Raw genomic sequence first — 27,742 nt, forward strand, 5'->3', positions numbered from 1 at the left:
AAAAATTATTTAGGATGATTCATTTCTTAAAAAAAAAATTCCGTACTTTTCCTTCCGTTAAAGAATGATTTTGTTTTTGCTTTCGTAACTTTAAATATCGTCAACACAAACTAATTAGTATACTTCAGTTAGCATTTCGATTTGGTAATCCATGTCTCCAAATATTGATTACACGGGCATGAAAATATGGGCAGAAACAAAATATTTAAAAAGTATAGAATCATCGGAAATAAGCTTATAAAATTTTTAAAATAATATTTTCCATTGCAAACTGCCTTATTTAAGAATTAGATGCCTATATTAGTGACACATTTATCGATCCTGATCGACAGTTGAAACGTAGTAGTATTTAATTCTGTTAACTGTTCCTTCCATATTATTTCGTGCAAGTTTATCTGGTCAAGAATGAATTCTCTAAAGTGACACATTCTGTATTCTTTCACAAAGAACAATTTGGTTTATTTCTTACATAACGCAAAGACAGGCATGAAATGAAGTTACGTAGAACATAAAAAAAGCTAATTATGCAACGAAGAGTTGCCAAAACAAAGATGGGACGAAGAGTTACGCAAAGCAAAAATAATCACGGTTGCAATAAAATACATAAATAAATAATAATCAGGGTTAAATAAAGAACGTAGATAAGAAAGAATTTTTATCCTAATAAATTAAATATAAAATACTGGGTTGGATTTTATTGACTTCACGTTAATTAACATTCTAACTTAGCAGGACAAATTTAGATCGACTTTTAACACGCCATCTAGTTTATGAACAACGTATGAACCCTGAGATCATAGGTTACGTGTTTGTGTATCAATGAAACATCAGTTTAAATACCATTTTTAATCAAATGAATAGAATTAAAAGACTATGTAGTAATTTTTATTTATCGAAAAATCTAACAGACAAACTCTTTCAAAATTTTATTTAAAAAAAAACAATGGATACCCAACTAAAGTAATTAAACTTTATATAAAATCATTGAGTTAATTGTGTGCTATTATTAATAAATTTACTGAAAACTTCTTTGCTAATTTATATTTTTGCCATGTGCAAATCCAATTCGGGCAAATCTGTGCAAAATGGGTGAATCATGTTTCTCCCTCTCCTTTTTTTTTAAAGAATTGTATAATTAAATATCAACCTTATTGATTGTAAACTTCTTTAAATTATCCAGTATAATATTATTACCTTGCGCACATCTATCTTCGGGCCAATTATTGGTAACTAATAAATTAAACTTGCCATAAAACAAAACATTGGCGCTTCTGTTTTCATATTTTGTAATCTGGCAATCTTATTACGAAAATATTTTAAATCATTCTTGAAAGTTTCTCATACAAGTAAGCTCATTTGAATTCGCTTCTCGCTTTATAGAATTCGTTTTGTGTATTCTTTTGTTTCTTAATGTGTTCTTTTTTTTGCCTCAAAAACAATTTCTTGAGTACTCCTCACACTATTGTATTGGTATATTTTGCTTTGGTGATACAATATTAGATAGCACTCTTTTTTACGGATATAATCGTATGAGCTAATGAAGAGATTATTTTTTTGTTTTACGGCTTTTTAATATTATTTTTTAATTTTTTTTTAAAGTTTTTTACTTTAATAATTTTTTCTTCTTCCTCTCTTTTTATTAATCTTTCATTTTTCTCTCCATGCTTTCGCTATATATATATATTCAAACAAAGCAATTATATATAATTTGTTCAAGCAATTTTATGTGTCTGATATAAAGTTTCAAATTATGACATATGTCTTAGGTATATCTTTTCTGATATAAATGATTTTTTTATGATTGAATAAAAATTTATTGAACTACACTAAAGCATAATTTAATAGGCTTTTAACGGTACATAAAAAAATACTAGTAAAAGCATTTCTACAAGGATTTTTAAGTTAAACAAAAGAAATGAATAAATTTTCATCATTTTGTCATAATTTTCAAAATTTTTATTGTGTTCAGTCAAAACGATCGAAAAATTCAAACTTTTTTAAGTTTATCAATAGGAAGTGATTTTTTTTAGATGGAATTACTCAATCATTCTCTTTTTTACGTGTTTCAAAAGGTAATGTTTAGGTTAATCATGTTATAAAAATCATTTTGATATTACGATTATTTTTACAATCTTTAAAATAATGTAAAAATATTTATACCTTGCAAATTCAAAATTTTTTCGACTATTATTAAATAAAATGATAAAAAATAATAAATATTTTCTAAAAGTTACATTTAATTTACGTGGAATTATTTTTAAATAAACGAATTTTATTATTGTGAGATCCATATTTCCTAGATTACGACTACCCCCTACATTTTGGGGGCCAAAAATCAGAACAGGTCGAAAAAAGGGTATGTTTAATCAGAGATAGTACATTTATGGGTCTGATTTCGTAATTGAAAATATCGTCTCCACTAATTAGTTAGCATATTTGAGGTCCCCCCTAAACCATTAAGCTATAAGTTTTAGAACATGAAGATCCTATTAGTAGATTAAAAGTTATTGAGGATGGTCCGTTCATTTTTTTGCGCACTATGCATAGAAGTTTGTATCATTAAGTATTCGACTGTATTGTTTGTCAATACTTGTATGGTATAGAAATTCCTGATCTAAAATAAGCCATAATTCCTGCAACTAATCCAAAATATACGGTTTTTAAATCATCCATTTGGTAATTTTACCGTATGATTTTCCGTCGGTTTCAGTGGTCAAATTTTAAAGAAGAAACTGCTACAAATTCATAGCTAGAGCCGCGATGGCTCAGGGATAGAGCGTTCGTCTTCCAATGCGGCGAGCTTGGTTCGAATCCCAGTCGATACGAATTCCACATCCGGCTTGCACCGACCACAGTGCTGACGTGAAATATCCTCAGTGGTAAACGGATCATGTGTTAGAGTCCCTTTGTCGTCAGGCTAACCGTGGGAGGTTCTCGTGGTCTTCCTCTCCACGTAACGCAAATGTGGGTTAGCTCCATCTGAAAGTCTTCCACGAAGGCAAATTTCTCCCAAGACTCGATCCAGAAGTTCCCTTGTTTTCTGGATTGGGTTAAAAATTACAAGACTACGGAGTTGATAATTGAGTCGCTCAGAAGCCAATGCGGTTAAGTCCAAAACACAACAATTGAGAAAATTAATGTTTTTTGATACATTAGTTTCTGAAATTCCTGGTTTATTAATTTAATTAGAAAAGTGTATGAACTCTTTTTTCGAGGTGTAAACTCTGCAAAAAAACAAGATATGTACAGGATGTGTAAATAAAAACGTAAGTATTTATTGAAATAATGACAGCATCTTAAAAATTTTAGGACTTATACCTTTTGGCAGCTGAAAAAGATAAGAAATTTATGTCTTCTAGTATAAACGAACTTCGATTTTTCTCAATCATCACTAGATACAGTGACTAATAGAAAATAAACTGCTGGATTATTTCAAAAATTGTTTTTTACTTCAAAACTAAAGTGGCCCTTTTCTTTGTTTTAGGAAATGAAAAAAAAAATGAAAAAAAAAAATAAAAAATACCACATTTTAAAAAAAATACTACGAAAAATACCATACCCCTTTTTTTGGTGAAAAAATACTACCGTAGTATTAAAAATACTACGTCTGGCAACCCTGGTTACTATGAATTTCTTGTTTTTCAGTGTTACCAACAAATATCGAAAGAAGAAGAATAATTTAATTTTTATTTCAAAAATTATGTAAAAAAATATTGATAAAAGGTGGACTTATTCACAATGGCTTCTGAAATTATTATATAATATATTCAGAAGCTATTAAAAAAATTGCTGTCTAACCTAGAAAAAAGTAACCAACGAGTAAATCCTTTAATAACTAAGAAGATTATTATTTATTTCATCAAAATTTCCAAAAATCAGAAAATATCAAAAAATGGACTTAACCGCATTGGCTTCTGAGCGGCTCAATTAGTTGTCGTAAACCCATAAAATTGGGTCGGCTGTTCAACGACGGTTATAAAATAGCTAAAATGAGGAATAAAATTGTTTCATTTTTTTTTCTGTATAAAATACCTTTGAAATCTAGCTTTCTACTTGAAAATTTAAATTCGATTAACAGAAACAGCTCATCTTGCTCCATTTTTTTTACTTGTATGTATGAATAAGAAAAAATTCCTGCCTCGTAAAGATAGGTTAAAATTATAGGTTCCCAACGTGGGCGCTATTGTAATTCACTAGGCGGTAATGGCTTCTTTGGAGAGACGGGCACTGGTAAGATTATTGAGAAAATATAAGTATTGAGTTCAACTGATATTCATAATTTTTCGGTTTTGGTATCGGAGAACTATTTACATTTCTAATTAAGCTAATTAAGCTTAATTAAGCTTAAGCTTGTTATCAAAGCAGTTATGTATTAAAATTGTTAGTTTTTTTATTTAAAAAAAAAAAAACGATTTTTAGTGTTAGTTTTACAAGAAAAAACTGTAATTATCACTCAGCGATTTTAGTGTTGATTCCTGGTATAAATTTGTGTTCACTTTCTCTTACTTTCAACTCATTTTATATTGATTTTTAGAACATGTTTTTAAGTAAATTTAAATGTCTCATTTATTAGTTTTCTCCCTTGTTTAATAATTTAAATGGATATAATGAAAAGGTTGTTAACTTCGGCTGATAGTTAACTGAAAATATAATTCTCTGATTTGATTTCAAACTACATTTTACTCAGTATTAGCTGCGCTATAAAACTAACGCGATGGATTGCTGTTCGACTTAGCTTACACTCATAAACAAAAACGACGTAACTCATTTCATATTTTCTTTCGAATGCAATAGAAAAATATTTAATTAGTATTTAATTTAAACTGAAAAGTGATATGTTGGATTTATTTTTATGTTTATACATAAAAATTTTACGTGTGGTATATTTTGATCAGAATTAGTATTTTGAAGGTATGGTTATAGAAGGGTGCCGTAACTAAAATATTAAAAAGCTTAAAATGGGATAAAAAATTTTGATTATTAATTTTTAATATTTTTTTTTTTTTTTTTTTTTTTTTTTTTGTAGAGGGTGTTTTTTTTTTCTTGTAGAGGAAAATATTTTGGCTTGCGAAGTCGGCGATAAACCCAAAAGAGTTGGAAAACTTTGGTATAAAACGGTAGAAAAATGCTTATAACTTTTATTGAGTCACGTTGGTTGGCTCAGAAGATTGAGCGTTCACCTCAGGTGACCCAGGTTACCTGTAGACATCCTGTGAGTTGAAAAAAACAATCATTCAAATTTGATGAGTACATTTGGATAATCAAATTTGGATGATTACATTTGGATGAACTGCATTCACAAAAAAAAAAAAAAACTACCCTGAAAAACTTTTGATTTAATGATCGATCGGATCGCTACGTTCTATGACTCAATCTTAATGGTTTGAGGGGCTTATCTCAAATACTCAAATGTGCTAATTAATTAGTACAGACGATATTTTAAGTTACGAAATCAGACACAAGAACGTACTTTCTCTGAATAAACACATTTTTTTTAGCGCATTTGGATTTCTGACCTCCGAAATATAGAAGGTATACCTTCTATCGTTGCAATGTTGCAATGTACATTGCAACTATAGCTAAAGTTGCAATGTGGGAAATATGATCCCCAAGGTTTGCTCAGGAGAGCGATCCAAAGTTTGGACCCCGCTAATTTTACTTTTGGCGTATTTCGCCATATCTCGAGAACTTTTTTGTCGAATTGCGAAATTTTTGCACACAGTTACAAAATTCGTTTGATACCAGAGATACTTCAGACCAAAAAATAAATTTTATTAAATATTTATTATTCTTATTAATAATAGTCGAAACATGTTTGAATTGCAAGGTGTAAAATTTCTTACAGCATTTTAAAGTATTTAATTTTACGTAGCAAAATACAAAATGTGAACTAAATCGGTCGAATAGATTAAAAACATTTAAGTTAGGAAACTAGAACTCAAAATTGCAATATACATAATTTCTTAAAGAAAATGTCGTGCTAATTTTAGAAAATTGTTTTGACATTTAATTATGAAAGGTTCTGGGTTTGAGTCCCGGACAAGGCATGAATGCTCTTTTATTCTGTGTACTATCTGCCCTTACTGTGGGAGCAACTTTGGCACACCTAATATGGTGCTCCTGTGAGAGTGGCCAACAAATCTGCCCTAATACGCTGAATTGACGAATGTCAACCCAGGTGGGCAATGGTTTAAAAAAAAAGAAAAAAACATTTAAATATTAAAAATTTTATGTTAGTAAAATATCGTAGTACATTTCCCATACAAATGATATGAGGAGGAGAGGGAAGGAGGAGGGTTAAGACATGGAACTGGCCTTCTCCCAGATAGCGTAAGCGAGGATGATGCAGTTTCTTCAAACTTCATAAGTAAATTCTGAGGGGAAAAAAGATTTAGTTTTTTTCCAGCTTTTTTGTTTCTGTTGGTATCTTTGTTTTGCTTTTTTAATTAGTCTTTTTCATCTTATTATTTTTTTTAAATTTAATTTTTGTAGCAAAAATACAAAATATTAAAGTAAAAATCAGAATTTTTTTAAATTGAATTTAAATTTAAAAAAAAAAATCAAATAATATCGCAGAACCTTTAGAAGACCTTTACGGAACCCAGGAATTATGGTATTAGTAGTCAGTTCTCAAAATTGCAATAGATGGCGGCACTGAGCAAAACCGCGAAACTCAATGTTTTGTGAACGAAAGTGATTCTGTCTTTCCTCTCCTTCCCTGTGTTTCTCTGTGATGTAAACAGTAAATGAAAACAGAGAGGCTCAGTTTCACCGACTTATACTTTCCTCAAGGACGCGTTCCATTGTATCATTAATGAAAGGTAATTTTTATTCTTTTGTGTGCTTACTTTTGATAAAGTGCATAGTTTTATATGTTTAGTCTTGTCTGTATAAATTTATGAAATATCTGCATGAGCATATCATTGTTTTCTTTCTTAAGCTTGAAACCAGTGTATTCTTCTTTAATTCTTAGAATTCTCTCATCATTTCGACATCGATAAGAGTTTTTGCTTTTTAATCCCCCCGCTTTGATGATGTTCTCTTTTATCAGTATCTAATGTTTACATATTAAATTATTATTTTTTTTTTAGTGATGAAAACTCATTTGTTTATTCTCTCATCATCCTCTAAAAATGTCAGGAGAGGAAAGTGAAAAGTTAAATTTTAAATTACCGCAATCCATTACAATTAAAGGAAAAGAAATAGTTTTTCAAAAAGCAAAATGGTACCTTTTCTATGCAGTTGTAGCAGTTTCATTGGTAGCTTTGTTTTGCATTATTTTGTATGTAGAAGTATATATTAACAGCTTTTACGTGAGAGTAGATTGCAATCCTGATATGCCATTGAACTATGAAAAATGTTTAGATCGTGGGTAAGATATGCATCTTAATATTATATATATATATATATATATATATATATATATATATATATATATATATATATACATTAGCATAGGAGTTAAACCTTGTTAACTCGAACCTCAAATTTCCTTTACAATTAATGTAAAAAAATCTTGTTCTGTCAAATATTTTTTCTCTTCCCTCCATTATTTGAAATTTTTTACTTGAATATAATAAAAATATTTTTAAAACAATATTTCTAGAAAAGAGAAATTTTTTAAAAATCAGAAAAGCTGTTCAAAAATTTGCCCAGAAAAGAAGTTTTCCAAATCCTGATTTGCAACAGAATAATTTCTAAATCTTTGCAACTTCTGTGGAGTGGTCTGAGAAAAACTAAAAACAAAGCTTTACAGAAAGGAGACTAACTCGAAGAGTATAACTCGCAACCACCCCCCAGACAAGCCATTATAATGAAAACTAAACTTTTATTGACAAAAGTTAGAAATTCTGTTAATTATTTTATTACTTCTTTTCAGTTAATTTAAATTATACCTATTAATATTAAAATGATAAATAAACTAAAACAGCATAAAATCTGGCAAATTACAGTAGAGAGAGAGTTGTAATAAACATCAAAATAGGTTTAATTGGAGGTTAGAGCTTGAATGTTTTTCTAAAAATCGACCTTTTATTCCTCTCTCTTTCTTCCTGTAATAAAACATGTTTTATTGTTTATTCCAGCTATCTTCCTATAATATGATCTGTTATATTTTGATAGCATTATTGTTAGGTCTTTCATAAAAACCACCCTTAATATATAGTTTTAGAATTTTTATCAAAAATTGAAAAGTATGAACATTAAAGGTCTTAAAATAATGTTTCAACCAGTATAATTTTATACTGGTATGGTTATGGGTAGTTAAGACCTTTACCATATATTTAATTTCACAACCTAAGCTTGTTTAAATAATTTTTTAAAAATATCCAAATCTTGACTAGAGTACTCATTCTAAATAAAGTATAATTACAAGTTTCAAAAATCTGTACTGGGTGGGGAAAAAAACATTATTTTAAGACCCCTAATGTTCATTTTAACTTTTTCATTTTTGATAAAAATTCTAAAATTATATTTTAAGGATGGTCTTTATGAAACACCCTTACCATATATTAAATTTCACAATCTAACTTTGTTTAAATAATTTTATAAAAATATCCAAAACATTACATCTTAATTATTTAACTAGAGTACTTATTCTATATAAAGTATAATTACAAGTTTCAAAAATCGATACTGGATGGGGGGAAAAAAGTACTAGCTCTAAGAATCTCTTCGATTATTTCTTTTTTAATCATAATATACTATTATTTTAATTGCCTGTTGTTGCATTAGTTGGATAAGTTTATTTTGTTTTTTAAACCACCTGAATTATAACTTAATTAAACCGTAGCTAAATGTCTGCTGTGTTAATGAGTGTTTGCAATTTATTTTTTAACTCTTTCATTTTGATTTTATTAAAAAAAAATATTGGTTTTTCCGCATTTGGGATATTTTTGTATCTGTACCTATTCGTACCAATTACTTTCACAAAGTATTTACCTATAGTAAGTATTGATACAGATGGTTTCCTAAAAGTCATTTCCTATATGTTTATAAACTAAAACTTTGCTTTTAGATGCATATGGGTTCAACGGACAGAAGACGCCCAACCATTATGTTTTTATCCATATGGTTATGGGTATATATACACAGAAGTACGTCAAACATCCAATGGATTCCATGTGGCTCTTGAACGTACTACAGAGATGAAGATGTTTGATGATGAAGTTGATTCTATTAGCCTTCAAGTTTATTTTGAAACAAAAAATAGACTTCGATTAAAGGTAAAACCTATCCGGGTGAACTCATTTTTATGTGTACATAGAATATGTATTTATTTAATTAGTTTAATTACCCAGATTAAAAAGTATTTTTTTGAAAAACAAAATAGTGGAGCATCGTTTATACGACGCCGAAGGGACCACCCAAAAACGTCGTATAAACGATAACGTCGTATAATCGATTTTTACTTCTAAAACAGAAACTGACTCTGTTTTCAGTTAATTTTAATGTTTAACGTGGTGATTTACATAAATTTCCAAATTAGACAAAGCAAAACAAACAAATAACCAAGGAAGAAAGATTGCAGTGAGCAATTTGAATGTATGTTACCTCGAATTATATTTTCTTGCTATTAGTCTCTACAATGCTTTGAATAGCGAGTTGAACTTACTGCCTTCTATGGTGCAATTTTAGATTTCTAATCACGGCCAAATATAATGGCTGAAGCGCACTTATACATTATGCTTAATGGCTTTTGCAGGAAAAAAGAGAGCTTTTACATTTTCTAAAATAATTAGTATCGATGGGTGCGCTGGACATTGGTCGATGAATAGCAAAATTTTTCTTTTTTGCCTCTTCATAACATTGTCTAGTTTTTTCAGTCATCTAGTAAAAATTACGGTCGTTATCCGAGCATTCTTGTTGGCACCCTTTTCTGTATCATTCATGTTGGCAAATTCCGCCCTTTTTTAAAATACACAAGAAAAAATAAAAAATTAAATAAACGTGAACAAAATCTAAAAACCGACGTATAACCGATTCTGTGCGTCGTATAAACGATATATTTTTACATTAAAATGAATAGGAATGATTTGGGACCACACTAAAACGTCGTATAAATGTAAACGTCGTATAAGTGATCGTCATATAAACGATGCTCCACTGTATTTTAATATATATTAAATTTTTAAAATACATAATTTTACAACATGTGATTGTTGTAGCATTTTTAAGTAAACTACAAAATATGGTTTTAACATTTTGCATTATGTTAAAAAATTTTTATATATCTTTAATATTATTTAGTCTAGACCATTCTCAAAATTTTTTCAATCATTTATACACAGTGTTGTTTATTTTAAATACACATAAAAATAATTTTGAACCAAACAGAACTATGATGGAGGAATTATTTTTAAGTTTTATGGTGGAGATATTTATATTCCAATTTTTGTGATGAGGAAGCATGATTTCCAATAAAGGCATGATTTATAGTAAATGCATGTTGTATATTGATTTTGTGAAAAATTGATAGTCCCACAGATATATTAAACAATAATTGATTTTATTTAAGGAATATTGTCCAAGTATAAAATTAAATAAAATAGATGGTAAGCATCAGCCATAATAAAGATGCATTTAGCCAAAGTCGTATTAGAGATTCTTTTTCAAACATGATGAAATTTTTGGTAAATTAATAATGATCAGACTGGGGGGCTGAAGCCCCTCAGTCCTAAGGCAAATAAACAGTGACTGAATTGTTCCCAATGGAGACTTAGGAAAGAGGTCCATAGTTGGTGATTTATCGAGCGATAAAAGAGCCTACACTGCGTTTTTAATATTAAATTTTAAATAATTTGGCTACAGCTTAATCACTAAAAAGACCATGGGAATTAATATAACCCTGTAACTGTAACCACATATCTAATAAGAGAAATAAAGTAACTTAAGGAATAAAGAGTTAAAAATAGATTTTGATGTTTGATTTATTTGCAAGAGTGAATTAATGAGTAATACATTTGTATTGAATTCTAAAAAAAGTTAGGCGTTACTTTGTCTGTTAAGAAGAGAAAAAAATATTTATATTTGCATTTTGTAAAATATAAAAAATTAAATAATATGTTTAATTTAATTGAAATTGGATTAGGAATGATTAAAAAAATTAAATTAAAGAAATTTTAAAAGCTGGGAAATTTGTAATGCTTATTATGGCATCAGGAGAACATTATATTTTGAGCAATTTTTTCCTATTAAATTTGTCTCCCCACGTTTAAAAAAAAAAAATATCAGTTATGTTTTGCTGATTATTTTAATTTTTACCTCCCCCTTTTTTTAATTGTTGGTCTTTGCCTCAATTACCTAACTCTGTTTGGAGTTTTTGAATCTTTTTTATTATATTGCATTCTAAAAATTTCTTTCAAAAACATCCAGGTAAAGTTAAAGCTAAATTTGTAAATGAAATTAACACTGTTTGCTTATTATAGTCGATAATTCGAACTGTAAATGATTGCATAGTACTAAAAATTTGCATTGATACAGCGTGTCTTTTTATAATTTTAAAGATATGTCCTGTATATATATATATATATTATTACCAAATTAGTATTGATAAGCTATAATATAATCTGTTGTTTGAGAACTTTGAATAATTTTTTCTAAATTCCTCAGTTTATTTCAATTTAACTTTTGAAGTTTGCAGATAAAGCAAAAAAGCGATTTGAAGTCCCTATAGAAGTTCCACTTCCACCAGCTGAATCTCCTGATTATGCTGAATATTCAATAGATTTTATAAATGATCCACAGTTCGGTGTTATTGTCAAGAGGAATGACACAGGAACAGTGATGTAATGAAAAATATTTTATTTTAATTTTGTTTGCTTTGTTGTAAATGAAAAAAAAAAAAACTTTTAACATTTAAAGTCCACATTATAGTTGTATAGTATGATTATACTGAATATTCATTTGCCTATCTGTAGTTTAGTTCTTTTTTCAGGAGAAATGAGATAGTAACTGTGATGAAAAATTTTATTTTGCATTTGTTTGCTTTATTGTAATTTAAAAAAAATTTTAATAAGTAATTTTATTTTTATTATCTTTAGATTCTTGATCATGTATAAATCTTGATTAATAATTTAGGAATAGTAATTCAGTGAAAAGTCATATCTGCCATGTGTTAAGGAATTTATATGCTTAAACTAGCATATTTGATAACATAAATTCAAAAAGAGCTGTAGTAGTTTTTTATGTGTAATTTGTATTTTTATAATTTGTGATGTTGCATTTATTTGTTTCATTTTGTCCAATTAGTTTTTAATTTTTTTTTTTTTTTGGTGCAACTGAACAACATAGAGATAATGAAAAAAAAAATATTAGCTGATGGTAGAGAAAATGTTTTTATTCTTAAAATAATGTACCATACAAAGTAATGTAAAATAATGTAAAGACCTGAAAATTCAAATTTTCAGTTAGTAGCCACTGGCCGGTAGACTAATAACTTAGTAGCCCTTTTTATCTCAAATCTAATGAGTTGGTGACCAATACTGGCTGGTCTTTTGAATTTAATAGCCTCATTTTTCTTTTTTTTTTTTTTTCGTTGCTAGGATTAAATTATATATTTCAAGAAAAGAATCATATTAGAAATAATCTTCGACCATAAAAAGTTAATTCAGCAATAAAAATAATATAAATATGTGACAAGATTTAGTTAAACATACAGACTTAACCTCAGCATGCTTTTTTAAAATGTTTTTTTTTTTTACTGTGCATTCATTGCACAGTAAAAAAAGAATAGAAAAAGTGACTGGTTGTTTATTTAATTCAAGTCGCCACTTTTTTTTCTTTACTCGTCACGTGGTAAGTGGCTATTTTCAGGTCTAGCAGCAGATGTAATTAATGCTGAAAAAAACCCATATTTTTTGTTCAATTTGGCAACAGAAAAACATATTTTATTTTTACTTAAATAGTGAATTGAAATATCTAAGTTATGTTTGTTTAAAAATGTAGTTTTTATTTTAAAATTAAATATTTTAAAATTTATTCTTTGGTAAGGAACCAAAGACTTTTTGCATCTTCTAAAAATGGAACTATGCAACGAAAATTAGATGTTGAAGCGTTTAAAAGATAAACCTTATAAATACGATAAAAAACTCTAATTAATAAACACTTATTTATTAGAAAACATCAGCCATGTACCCTTCTGCAACTTTCAAAGCAGACACATTGTTTATAACTTATTTCAATACTTTTTTGTTTGCCAGGTGCAGTAAATCTAAGTTTTTTTTTTATTTAATTTTTATTTTTTGGAACATCTATTTTATTTTGTGTTACAAAAAAGTAAAGAAAAAAAATTTTTGAATTTATTTGCATGCAGCTATCTTTGAAGTACTCTTTTTCTTCTTCTTTCAATTACAATTCTTTGAATGATATTAGAATGCTTTCTTTTTTCTCCTACAGTTTTGACACCAATATTCCAGGAATGATTTTTTCGGAGCATTACATTCAGATCTCTACTATGCTGGCAAGTTCAAATATTTATGGATTTGGAGAACATACCACTTCAAAATACAAACGCGACGTGAACTGGAAGAAATTGAGCCTCTTTGCTCGTGATGGTGCAACAGATGTTAGTATTTAATGATTCAACAATGCTTAAATCGTTACAATGTTAAATGGTTTTTGTAGATAATATGTAGCTGTTCTCTGCCCTTAACATATGTTTTTTGAGAGCAAGGAAAAAACAAAAAAGTATTCAACATCCAATGAATAGTTTCTGTAATCAACATTCAATGAATAGTTCTATGAATTCCACAGGAAAACATCAAAACGAAATTTAAATATAAAATGTAATTTAAAATATATTAAATATTATTTAATAAAGATGTGAAACATTTTAAACAGATGAATTGTCTAGAACATTAAAACCAGTTTGTTTGTAGTACAATTGTTCAAGGCCCTCCTTTCAGTTTTTTTCCTGCAATCAGACATGTTCTGATGCTCTTTTTTTAATCTTATTTTCTCTTTATAATTCATTGGATTTCAATAATGTTTTTGTTTTTTCTCATCTTAATATTAATGTGCGGCTCCTAATTGGTGTATTTTTTAACTTCTAAATTGACCAGAACCATAATAATTAATGACAGTTAGGGTATCATTCTGTTTATTTTTTGGACTATTATTTATAAATTCATTAATAATTTTCTTGTTAATATTTTAAATTTTTATTTCTGTTATCTTTGAGGCAATTGCAAGTTTTTATATGACTATGTGCACAAATTTCGAATTAGCTGTTAATGTTTTTGTCTGAAAAATTGAACATTATAATTGCCCATAGAATTTTAAGTTGTAAATTTTAAACAATATCTTAAATTAAATCTGTATTATAAGCTATTTATAATTTATATGTTATAAAAATTATTTGCTATTTTTCTATCGAATTTAAAGTCTTTATTCTTTTTTTTTTAAATATATATATTTTTTTTGTTTAATTTGATCAAAGTGGTTTGAAAAAAAAATGATTGTCCTGATATAGTTATATCAAGGTAAAACTTTTATAATAAGTTCTAATTATTCCTTTTACATTTTTTTTGTAAGGAATTAACTTAAAATTAGTGATATTTTTCAGAAGTAGCATTTTTTCTTTTATTTCATGAATACCTAAGAAACTATAGAAAGTTCAAATCAAAATTGAAAGTGTGCAAAAACATAGTGTGTTATGTTATGAGGGAGGAATAATCAGGACTAGTTATCAAAATTTTGCCTTTAAAATTAAAACAATTTGTGTTGAAAGTAACTGTTATAAACCTGTAGCCAAATATTTTATAATGTTTATTTTTAATTTTCATTATTATGTTTCTTTATTCAAGTACAAAGAGTCTTAATTTGATTTACCTTATTAAGTCCCCAAAAATTTTAAGTTATAAATTATATATTATTAATATTATTTTTTTGTAATAAAATTAAGTTTTCTGTAATGAGTTTTTAAAGGAATTAAGGAAAGTAATTAATTTTAATAAAAAATTAATTCAACTTTTATGTTAGCAAATTGGCAATTGGCTATCAATTCTCTTTGATTTACTTTTGATTTGTAAAAATATTTTTAGTAAAAAGATTTTACAGATTTTTGTCGTAAAAATACATTTACTTGATGATTTTAGTATTTTTTTCTTCTTCTTAATTTCAGACTGAGAGTAATCTTTATGGCGTTCATCCTTTTTATATGAATATTGAAGATGATGGAAATGCTCATGGTGTTTTTTTACTAAACAGCAATGCTATGGGTAATATAATTTATAATTTATATTATATTTTTAGGAAACAATGTTTTTAATAAGTAAAAAATTGTTCTGTTGTCTATTTTTTTTTATTCATTGTTTATTTTTTGATTTTTCTTCACAGAAATGTCATTTAAATTTCAAATACTTCGCCGACACTTCCAGTGCTTAAGTTACTGTTCTTTAGTTTAACTTTGCGTACAAAACACTTAAATATTCATTTCTTTATTCAGTGTAAACATAAACTACTTGTGATTTGCGAGAGAAAATGGTATTATTTGTTGCCACAATAGGGTCTATATTATAATGATTTAATATATTTAAATTTTTTTAGTTTCATGATTTAAATTTCTTAACTAGATCTAGATGATATAACATAAGATATTGATATTTAGCACCAGGCTTATGACATTTAAATATGATTCTTATGCATTGCAGAAATTATTCTTCAACCTGCACCAGCCTTAACCTTCCGAACCATTGGTGGTATTCTTGACTTCTATATATTGATGGGACCATCACCAGAAGAAGTAGTGAAACAATATTTTGAAGTAAAGTTAAAAAAAATTAACTAAATTCTTGTTTAATATTTAAATGAAATTTAAAGAGGGAAGATTTATATGTGATTCTTTGCTAGTTTATAGTACATGTTCGAAATTCCGCTTGAACTGTATTTACAAAATTCTTTAAATTTTTATAGATTTTTTGAAGATTTTGGTTACTTGAGTTTTGCACTTATTGGAATTTTAGATGGTCTATCTTTTATTGTATTTTTAAATATCCTATAATTAAAAACATATCAATTCGTCTAGTTACAAATAAGCAAAGTATTAAATCATTTTGAAAATTATTACAATTCATTCCCAGAAAAACTAGCAAAGAATAAACAAAAATTATGTGTATAAAAATTTCTTCTATTAAAAGAATTTATTATATTTAGTTTTTTATTGATGTCACAAATATTTCTTGACTTTCTTTCTAGCAAAATAAATATTGTTGTTGTCCCTTTTTTTTCAAATTTAAAAGAGGATGTAAAAAAAAAAAAAAATCAAATTAACAGAAATATGCATTTTTTAAAGTATGAACAAACACTGTAAATTTCAATTATAATAAACTGCAGTATTTAACTTAAAAGCAATACTTATCTTTAAAATCCACTATCAATTGATTGTATTGCAAGGTTTTCTTACTTTATCTACAATTGTTGTAATTTTAGGTATCAGTTTTCCGCTTTATTTCTACTGTTGTAAAATATTTTTTGATGCATTATATTTTTAAGGATGTTGGAAAATAACTTTATTGCCAAGATATTAATTATATCACAAACTTTAAAAATATATAAATTAGTGAAATAAAACTTTAAATCATTGGATTGATAAAAAGGTTAGGCACTAGTTGCTAGAATTTTTAAACAAAATTTAGCAGATTAATTTCTTTCTCAGAAAAGAGAAAATATATAAATGTTTCTTTACTCTCATGTTTCCCGAAATGAGTTAAATCTATGTAACTATCACAACTTATTAACATATATACACAACTGTTTCTTATACAGGGAAAAAAAATAGTTGTGTTTGTCTAAATGAAAATAAGGGATACTTAGTAATATATATATAAAAGAGAGCTCTAAAATTTATTTGAAAATAGACATGTCATAGTTTTGGTTTTATAAACAAGAACTTTCTTCTGTATCAAAACACAGAATGAATATCATTCATTAGCATTTGTTCTGTATTTCAAGACTGAGAAAAGTCCTTGTTCACGCAATCGAAACTACTGTATATCTGTTTTTATATCATATGCGCAGTATCATTATATGTGCTCTAATTAAGCACTCCAGCTGCACAAGGCGTATCTCACTCGTCTGGTTAGACTGCTATGTAAAATGAGTTCAGTCCTGGCAGACGACAGCCAGCATGTATATGCAGCAAGTTGCACAGTCAATTTGTTGTGGCGGAAAGTCCCGTCATTGGTTGTAGTCCATGGAAGTTTGGAGAGAGGATTACCAGTTCTCCACGTCATCTGACCAGGGGGGGGGGTACATATCTTGGCCATTAAAAGATAAAAGCTCTAAAAAATAGGGCTGGGAATTGGCCATAGTTAGGTGAAGTGTGTGCTCTAATTATGTTGTTTAGGTTTAATCTAGTATAAGTATGTAAATTGAATTAAGCAAAAATGAAGACCAGTTTTAAAATTTGCTGGGTTTTTATTTAAATTCTCACATTTTTGTTCATGCTGTTTAGGTTTATTCATAGTGGCTGTATAGAATGAGAGTTATAGCTGTTAATAAGTAGTGAAGTCATGGATGTTTTATTCTGAAAACAAGATAGGAAAATAAATGCTTTTACTATCATTTTTACTTACTTTTGAATTCTGGTTTATTAGAGGATCAATCACTAATTCATTTTTGTAAAGTTATTAGTTTAAGATTTCTATGGTCAGTTTTGCTAAGTTTTTCATATTTAAATTATGATATAGTTTTATATTTTGCTGTATAGTATAATATTTTATTTAAATTTTTATATTACTAACTATTCATTAAGAGAATCTAGACATTCCCTATCTCTTCTTTATTTATCTTACATTAATTCATTTTATTCATAAAGATTAAACAATATTTAAATGTGTACTTTTTTTGACCAATTGATCAATAAGTAATTTGCAATCTTTTTTTGTAGTTGAAAGTTTAAGAAACTTGCCGTTACTGTAAATAATATTAAAATTAATATTTTCCTCTGCATGAAATAGCATTTAAATTCAAACATAGTTTATTAATAAATCCGCTCACAAATTAGTTTTCGCAATTGTTTTCAAACGCATTCTTTTAACTTTTTTGTTTATTATGTTTTTCCATTTAAAAAAAAAAATTATTTTGTGATCTTATAAAATATTGTATTGTCTTCTTATTCTGAAACTGTAAATGGTGTGATGCATTTCTGTGAAATATTTATTAAAAATGAGGATATGTAGGAGAAAAAAAAAATTCTTTTTTGAAGCTAAACTTGTTATTATTCAGAAAACATGTACTGACTTGTAAAAAATAATAATATTTCATCCATACTTTATGCATTATGTTAATCATTTTAAATATGCAGTTTACAATAACTATTAATGTTTCTAGATTTAGTTTTATTTTTCCAAATTACTTACAGATCATAGGATTACCTGTTATGCCACCATATTGGGCTCTTGGTTTTCAACTTTCTAGATGGGGCTACAACTCTATTGATGACGTGAAGACAGTTACACAGCGTAATATGGATGCAAAAGTGCCCTTCGTAGGTGCAATTCTCTGAAATTTTTTTGTATAAACTCTTCCAATTTATGACAGTCTGACGGAATACTAAACTAATTTAAGGGCTTGGGAGTTATAACAATAAGCCCTACTCTTTCCAAAGGAGACTTTTTTTTATTTAAAACTACTACTTTGCATTGTTTCCAAAGAGATACTTTATAAGTTTCTGGATTATGCAAAAGATGACAACACAATACAAAGAAATTAATTAGTGCTTAGATTATCAAATTGTAAATTATGGTGATTTTCACCAAAATTGCTCAGAAGAGCTATTTGAAAATGAGACCTATCATTATAATGCTCTAAGCACTTTTAATTCTGCTTTAGAAATATTTTTATTTTACTTTTAAATGATTCATTATTTAAATTAACTTCGTCATTAAGCATTGCATGATTCTAGAATGTATTTATACCACGTTATTTTATACAGGACGATAACATGTGAAAAAGAATTAAGGGATTACAAAGTTAGAACAATTCATGCTCCTGTAAAAATAATTGAAGATTATCTGTGTGCTACAATGCTTGCATTTGGAGTGATGTGACTGTAAGACATCTATCTCATTGGTGCTATCATACAATATGATGACACCACATTATTAATCCTCCTTAAAAAGCAATAATACTAATACACCACTCAACATTTTCTATAGTCTGAAGTAGAACTTAATTTACGTTAATACATATATCGAAAACGTATATTTTTGAATAAATGAGTCAATAAATTTGATTACTAGCTGTCAAATTTTAGATTACAGCTTAAAAAACTTAGTATGAGTATTAAAAAAAGTTCTTTAACTTTTTATTCTATTTATTTATTTTTTGCACTTATTTTACTCTGCTAAAAAGTGGCAATGGACATGAGTGGAGTAAGATGAACCTACTTAAGTTTGACATTCCTAAAGTATTTGAACTGAGCTGGTTAAACACACAGGTTACAAATATTGAAGTAGCTGATCCACATAGTTGGTGTTTGGCTTTTATTTTGTAGTGTAATCCAAAAGAGAAGAAAATTCCTGTGTGTGGTACTAGGACAAATATTACCTTGTCATACTGTTTCTGATATATATATATATATATATATATATATATATATATATATATATATATGTAACATAAAAAGCTTCTATTAATCTTTTTATGTTAGTTTCTTTGCTATAAAACAACTCCTACTTTATTCCGAATTAATTATTCTATTTGAAATACTTTCTCACACTTTTAAAAGCCACATCCTGTTCTTAAATCTATTTTTGGCTCAACTATGCATTTAATTAAGAGCAGGACATATTTCCCTTGCTTTGTGTGGGAACGCGCGATTTCTTTCATAAACCAATAGTAATCCTTATCACTTCCCTTTTCCCCTCAAATATAACAAAATAGAGGGAAATTCCTTTGCTACTTTCCCTAAGATAAAAACTTGAGCACACAGTTTTTGAGTGCGATTTGGAGCTCCGCCTTTGCTAGAAAATGTCTTAAATATACTATGTGAAGCTAATAAAATATTTTTTGCCTTCCAACTGCTATCTGCGTGGCCTAACATCACTCACCATGACTGCTACCCTTTCAAGCCTAGCAGGATAAATTTTGCAGTTGGTTTGGCACTTTTTTTTTCACTGGCTCCATTAAAAAAAAAAAAAAAATGCTCTTTTCAAATAAGTAAAAAATATATAAATATAAAAGGAAAGAAGAAAATAATGGAATGAAGTTTTAGGAGATGCCGGCGTTGCTCGTGAAACAGATATCCTGACTAAAAGAATGAGAATTTCGGGACTTTCCTTCATAATGGATCCAGACGTTGCCTCTACACCGTTGTACCGGAATCGCCGTTAAAGAATTGATGTCTTGGCTGTTATGGTTTCGTTTTCGCCTACCGTGTGTTACCATCAACAATTAGCTTCTTGCGGATTTACAGCAAGTGCTTGCTGTGTTGCCCTACTTGTTTGCTGCTTGTCGGTCTCATTGAGGATTGATAAAGGTTCAGCATATGATCGAATTGATTTCGTTTTCTGGCGATTTTCTCGAGTGTTCTGTGTTTCCTTGAACGGAAGATGACCAAAAATGTGATCTCAAGTGGTAGCTATGATTCCGCTCGCGTGTGCGCGTGATTCATCAAATATTAGAAGTGATTTATTGGTGATTAATTACAGATGTGATTGGTATTTACTCTCAAAAGTTTAAGTTTTTAAACGTGAATACTTTTGAATCATTTACGCTCATATTTTGAAATAGGAACATATAATTTTATGTTTATTGTTCCAAATATTTATTCCGGTAATATTATATTTATCTATTAATATTTATATTTTGATAATAGTTCCATTTATTGATGCTATTATTCAATGGTTTATAATATTATTTGTTTAAATTAATTAATGATATTAAAATTTAGTGCTATCACATATTTTTTTTTCCACTTATGATTCAGTATGATTATAGTTTTAATTATTATTTAAGGAATCACTTTTTATATTGCATTATATATCACAGTGTATATTATATTGATTGTAGAAGTAAAATTTAAATTTTTATTTTATTATGGTGTTTAAAAAAGCAAAATATGTGCTATTCATAAATTTAACTTTTTTTCTTTTAAATGTTATATTTAGTTAATGAAATTTATTTTGGTTATTTGAATGCCCTTACGGAGTGGCAAAAACTACAATTTTAACATGGATGAAAACGCTAAAAGCAATACAGATAATTCTGAAAAAGAATTGAGTGATAATTTACAAAAATTAAGTATGGATCAAAATGTACAAGATAAACCAGACATACTAATCTTTGAGCCTGACATTGGTGTTCAATTCACAGCCTGGCTCAAACATTTCGAAAAACTAACTATCGAGGCTAAATTAAATGACGATTGGAAATTTAAAAATTTTCAAAAATTCATTAAAGGTTCAGCTTTGAAATTGTATATTAATAACTGCCTTAATTGTAATTCATATCAGGAAATAGTTGAAATTTTTCAAGAACATTATTTTTCACCTCTCTTTGGCTTAAACGATTTTCAAAATTTAAAATTTTCTGGCCAAGCTAAAGACCTTAACTCATATTTTACTGAAAAGGTAGAGTTAGGTAGAAAGATAGGTTTAAGTAATGAACATATCATTGAGGGTCTATCTATAGATTTGCCTCCCCAAATTAGGACACTTTTGGTTTTAAAAGAACCCAAAACTCCGATTGAATGGCTCACAATTGTTTCGAAAATAATTCATGATGTACCTACGGTCTTACCCCAAACTGAAACTAAACAAAAATTACCAGAATCCAAATTTAATGGGTATGGACCACAATATCAAGGCTGGGTACCAAGGTGGCCATTCTTTAATAACTCGGGTAATCCAAATTATAATCCTCAACAAAATCAAAATTTTTCCCGGCCTAGTCAAAGTTATAACCAACAATCCCAATTTAGACCTACAATTCGAAATGAAAAGTTTCATATAAATGAACAACAAACAAGTCATTTCGCCCAGGCTTCCCAGGAGTTGCCTCCTAAGCCATGTAAATACTGTGATAAGCTTGGTATAACCAATGCTTATCATTGGGGCCAAAATTGTATAAACAAACCTAATATTTTTACGGTTGAGAATCAAACTCAGCCTAAACAAGAAAGTGACCAACAACAAAATTGTCAATTAATAGTAACTGGATATTTACAAAATAAAAATGAAAACAATATAAGTGACAAAAACCCAATTTTGACAAATAAAACTATCCTGTTAAACATTGATACAGGAAGTACTTTAAATATAATTCCGGCTAAGCTTTTTGAAAAACTTAATGTCCTAAAAGAAAGAAAAGACTTTGTTAATGTAAAACAAACAAAAGGTATTTTGCAACTTAACCACACTTGTACTTTAAATTTAAAAATTGGAGATATAGCTAGGTCAGTGGAATTTTATATTTTAAATACTGATCTACCTTATGCCATACTGGGTTTAAAGGAATGTAATGGGTTTAAATTAGTGATAGATTGTGTTGAACGAGTTGTAATGCAAAATCAGAAGAAGCTGATAGTTTTTTCGGATTATAAAAGCAACTTGTCTTTACACATTTCTCCTGAAATCCAGGTTAATGATTGCAACAAAAATATCAATAAAGAAAATAAAGCTAAGAATAAAAATAAGGAAAGTAGAAATGAAAGAAACAATGTTAAATCAATTAAAAATAAACAAAATGAAATGATTATGGAAAATAAAAGTTTGGACATAAAAGTAAACAAAAATAAAAATGTAAACAAAGAGAATTTAAAGAAGAATAAAATAAAAAATAGACTTAAAAATAAAGATTTAAATAGCAAAACTGAAAATAATCTTGAGTTTTCAAATGTTCTTGAGACTAAATGTGATAATGGTGCGCAACATTGTCAAAATCATGTTGACGGAATTATGCAAATTCATGATGATGAAAAAAATTTCCAGCTTCAGGAATTTTATGAAAATTTTCAGATATTTTTGCTAAAAATAAATAGTATATAGAGACAATAACAACCTCAAAGGGTAAAACAACCATCAAATTTACCAGTGTAAATTTTTTTTGTTTCATGAAAATAAAATTAAAAAAACACCGAATATGACGACAATACGCATAGTTCAATGGAACATGCGGTCCCCTTTTTTCTGGAAGATCCGACCTTTCAAATTTTTTCTTCAAGTTCAGCGTTACCCAATCTAGTAGGATATGGGGCGATGGTAGTTTTGCCTCTGGTGAAAACCAAAAAAATAAATATTTATGCACCTTGTTGAATCTAGGATCTTCCAGCACATTATTGTTGAGAATAGGGACTGTTTTCCTCCTTTTGGGGAATACAACCCCTAATCCAACAAAACAATTTCCCCTAATAACACTGAAGTCTTAAACTTCAGATTAAAGACCAAGTGTCAAACTTTTTATTCTCTCATTGAAATAAAAATACTGAAGTCTTAAACTTCAGATTAAAGACCATTGTGTCAAAAATTTTTTTACATTTTATATTGAAAAAATTTTTGATAAAAAGTGTCAGTTTGTATTTTTATATCTCATATCACTTGCATTTTCATATTTTTGTATCTTTCTTGTTATTGAATATGAATATTTACATCTTTTAGGAAATTTTTATAGATTTTCTTGTCTTAAGTGAAAAGTTTATTTTAATTGTGTTAGTATGAGGAATAACTTTATTTACTGTGATTATAAAGAAGGACTAAAAAAACTAAATCACAAAAAAATTTTGAAAATGGAGATCTAACACTTCATTTCGATAGTAGCGCTACTTCAAATTTTTTTTTCTTCCTCTAACACTGTATGAAAATTTTTTTTACATAGTGTGCAAATGTGTGTTTTTTTTTTTATAATTCATGTTACTTTATATCTTGTTGATATTACAAATATTAGTATTAATTTTTTTAATTGTGTCATCATAAGGAAAGTTTTGCAAAGGGATAATTTTTAAAATTTATTGATGTTAGATAAAATTTTTCGGCGAGGGGGGATGTAACATAAAAAGCTTCTATTAATCTTTTTATGTTAGTTTCTTTGCTATAAAACAACTCCTACTTTATTCCGAATTAATTATTCTATTTGAAATACTTTCTCACACTTTTAAAAGCCACATCCTGTTCTTAAATCTATTTTTGGCTCAACTATGCATTTAATTAAGAGCAGGACATATTTCCCTTGCTTTGTGTGGGAACGCGCGATTTCTTTCATAAACCAATAGTAATCCTTATCACTTCCCTTTTCCCCTCAAATATAACAAAATAGAGGGAAATTCCTTTGCTACTTTCCCTAAGATAAAAACTTGAGCACACAGTTTTTGAGTGCGATTTGGAGCTCCGCCTTTGCTAGAAAATGTCTTAAATATACTATGTGAAGCTAATAAAATATTTTTTGCCTTCCAACTGCTATCTGCGTGGCCTAACATCACTCACCATGACTGCTACCCTTTCATATATATATATATATATATATATATATATATATATATATATATATATATATATATATATATATAGTAACCTAATAACATTAAGATACTTTGAACTATCAATAGAGATATGTCTTGTTAATGTATAACATAATTTGTTCATTATTTATAAGAGAGAAAAGTTTAATTTTATACCTATATTTTTTATTTGATTTGCCTCATTTTAGGATGTTCAATATTTTGACATAGATTACATGAGCAGCTACAAAGATTTCACGTATGATAGCAAGCATTTTCAAGATTTACCAGTTTTCATTGATGAACTTCATGAGAAGGGCAAAAAAGTTATCATTGTGCTGGTAATAATTTTTCTGATATGATTTAAAATTATTTTATATTCAAATTATTTTTTATTTGATGCTCATATTTTATACATGAACAGTTACCCAGTTTTGTTCACATAATTTTTGACATTGATTTTAAAAATATATGTTAAGTGTGGTTATTTTAATACACCCTGTAAATTTTATAATTGTACTTTGCTATTTGACTACATGTTTCCTAGATCTCACTTCAAGATAATTTCTTTTTCTAAAGTAAAAAGTGTGTAACTTTATTTGTTGAGTGAAAAACAGCGTAGTTGATAGTCTTATTTTACCATTTATATAGTGTAGTTGTTTGTTACTAACAGTAAGCTTTTTAAAAAGTTTATATTCAATTTTGTTATTCAGGACCTTAATTTTTATTACTTTAAACCACAACTTTCAGCTATCTTTTCATTTTTTTCTTGTTCCTTTTATTTAATTTATTTCCTCAAAACTTTAAATTAAAAACTAATAATAATTGCAAGAGAGTTGTTTTTTTATATATAGTAGGGAACCGATTATCCAGAACAATCGGGACCATCGCTATTCCGGATAACTGATTTTTCCGGTTTTCTGAATCGGTACAAAAAACCATTTCTTTTATATTGTTAAACCCAACTAAAAAAAAAATATTGGGAAATAATCTTAAAAAGAAGAAAAAACGATGAAGTAATACAGTAATGATTATTTCTAAAATGATGGTATGGTGAATATCTTTCAAAAAAGAAAGAAAATCCTAAAATCTTATGAGGAAAAAATTAAAAAAAATTATCGAATTTTGTTCCGGTTTTTTGGTTTTCCAGCTTTCTGATTTCCGGATAACAGGTTCTGTACTGTATAAACACAAATTGAAGCTTGAAAAATTAGAAGTTCAGCTGCAATTATATTTTTCTTTTTGAAAACATTTGTTTGTTAAACACACACACATATATGTGTATATATATAAAAATTAAAGCTTGAAAAATTAAAAACTTAGCTATAATTATATTTTTAATTTTGAAAATTTTCTTTTAGATGTCTAAGGTAGTTTTATAATAATCTTGAGACAATAGCAATCTTTTCCCAAGCAATTATATTCCATTAATGAATCAATACTATGTTTATATAGCTAAATACGTGAATATACCCTCGTAGAATTTTATAGAAAAAGACTACATTTATGAAACAAACTAATGGAAATTTTTTACTTTTCCAGAAATTTAATCATTGAATTTTGTTCTTATTGACCTCAATTTTTATTAAGAACTGAAAAAACTAAATCTTTCAGCTCTTTTTCTTGTAGCTTTTTTTTTTATTTATTATCTTTAAATTTTTAATTAAAAACTTATAATAATTGCAAGAGTACCAATTTTTATTTTTAAATATAAATATAAACATAAATTGAAGCTTGGAAAATTAGAAGCTCAGCTACAATTAAATTTTTCTTTTTGAAAACATTTGTATTTTAGATGTCTAAGGTAGTTTTATAATAATCTTGTGACAATAACAATCTTTTCTCAAGCAATGATGTACCATTAATGAATCAATACTATGTTTATATAGCTATGTAATTATCCCTTCCTTGAATTAGATATTAAAAAAAAGCCATTTTTATTAAACAAATTAATGGAAATTTTTCTACTTTTCCAAAAATTAAAGTACAAATTATTCTTGTTTTAAATACATCCGAGGATAAATAAACTGCTGTAACTATATAAATGTACAATTTCCACCTATTCTAAATGTATATTATAATGCAATTTAATCTCTCCTTTTTTAAAAATAGATTCAACTTAATTATACGATTTTATCATTATATATTATATTGAATAAAAATAGTAATTCAGTTAAAATTTATATTCAATGATGATTTTCTTATTCTCTTTTTTAGGACCCAGTTGTGGCTAGTAATAAAACACTTGAATCAAATTACCCTGCTTTGGATGTAGGAATGAACAGAGGAATTTTTGTTAAAGTTAATGATTCTTACCTTGAAGGACAGGTTTGTTTAAATTTCCTTTAGTTTTAGTATTATATACCACTATTATTTTGTTTAGTTTTTAATGGAACATATAATTTAAAACATTTAATGTTTCTATGTGCATGATGAAACAGAACTAATTATGAAAATGTTGTGTGGCATGTTTTAATGAAATGTGATGTGTCGCAATAATTTAAAATGCATCCAACCTTTGTTTTAACCAGGGATGGTGAGTTTCTTTCCAGTGGGAAAAACCACCTCGGAAAGAAACTGATTTCTTTCAATCCAAGTGGAAGATATTTTTCAAAATGGGATATTAAATATTAAAATAATTAAATAGTTCCTAAATACAACCTAGTTTTAATAATTGGATTAATAGTAATAAAATTTAATATAAAAATAACTGTAGCCATACAATTTTCTCTATAAATGAGTACAGTAAAACATTAATATTTATTTAAATGAGAAACTTTTAATGTAATCAAATTTTATTAATACTTAGTTAACAAATCACATACTAGCATTTATGGTACTACAAATCACATATTTAATTTACAGTTACAAACAGCGTACTGATTTGCATAATCAAAGTACACTGTTGAATATAAATATTCAAATCGACTCTTAAATATAGAATTTAAAATTCTTTATAAAACTAAAATAAATAATACAGGTATAGGACAAAATAATAGGACCACCTGTGAAAGAATGGAGTCCTTTCCGACCGTCCAATAAGCGGCGGGCACATGTCGCAACAATGTGCCACCTAGTGGTGATGAAAGGCAAGGTATCTGTCTAGCATTTGGCAGTGTGAGATTTGCAAGAGAAAAATCTGTTTCTAACAAAACGAGATTATGTCCGACCTCTCTGACCTTAAAAGAGGCATGATAATCGGAGCTCGTCTGACTGGAGCGTCCGTGTCCAGAACAGCGAACCTTGTAGGTGTTTCAAGGACTCTGTTGGCATACACAAAGTTTGGTAAGGTGTCTTCGGTGAGGCACA

At 27.7% G+C, this 27,742-nt stretch overlaps 1 protein-coding gene across 2 annotated transcripts in view; it reads left to right on the plus strand.

The window, feature by feature from the left end:
* The first annotated feature begins 6,669 nt into the window (after positions 1–6,669).
* LOC107450552 (lysosomal alpha-glucosidase) overlaps positions 6,670–27,742 on the plus strand; it is a 46,231-nt gene continuing 25,158 nt past the window's right edge. The window contains exons 1-9 of one of the 2 annotated variants that reach the window (XM_016066375.5): positions 6,670–6,821; positions 9,017–9,224; positions 11,635–11,786; positions 13,396–13,564; positions 15,122–15,218; positions 15,651–15,763; positions 18,362–18,487; positions 24,643–24,774; positions 26,651–26,761. In XM_016066375.5, coding sequence (XP_015921861.2) covers positions 9,147–9,224; positions 11,635–11,786; positions 13,396–13,564; positions 15,122–15,218; positions 15,651–15,763; positions 18,362–18,487; positions 24,643–24,774; positions 26,651–26,761 — 978 coding nt within the window. In that variant the 5' untranslated portion in view covers positions 6,670–6,821; positions 9,017–9,146. Of the gene's footprint in view, positions 7,373–9,016; positions 9,225–11,634; positions 11,787–13,395; positions 13,565–15,121; positions 15,219–15,650; positions 15,764–18,361; positions 18,488–24,642; positions 24,775–26,650; positions 26,762–27,742 lie in introns of both variants that reach the window. The other variant, XM_016066374.4, reaches the window with a different exon arrangement.

This window comes from Parasteatoda tepidariorum, chromosome 7, assembly GCF_982258835.1.
Source record: "Parasteatoda tepidariorum strain Cologne lab strain chromosome 7, Ptep-v5.0, whole genome shotgun sequence".
In the NCBI taxonomy this organism is placed as follows: Eukaryota; Metazoa; Arthropoda; class Arachnida; order Araneae; family Theridiidae; genus Parasteatoda; species Parasteatoda tepidariorum.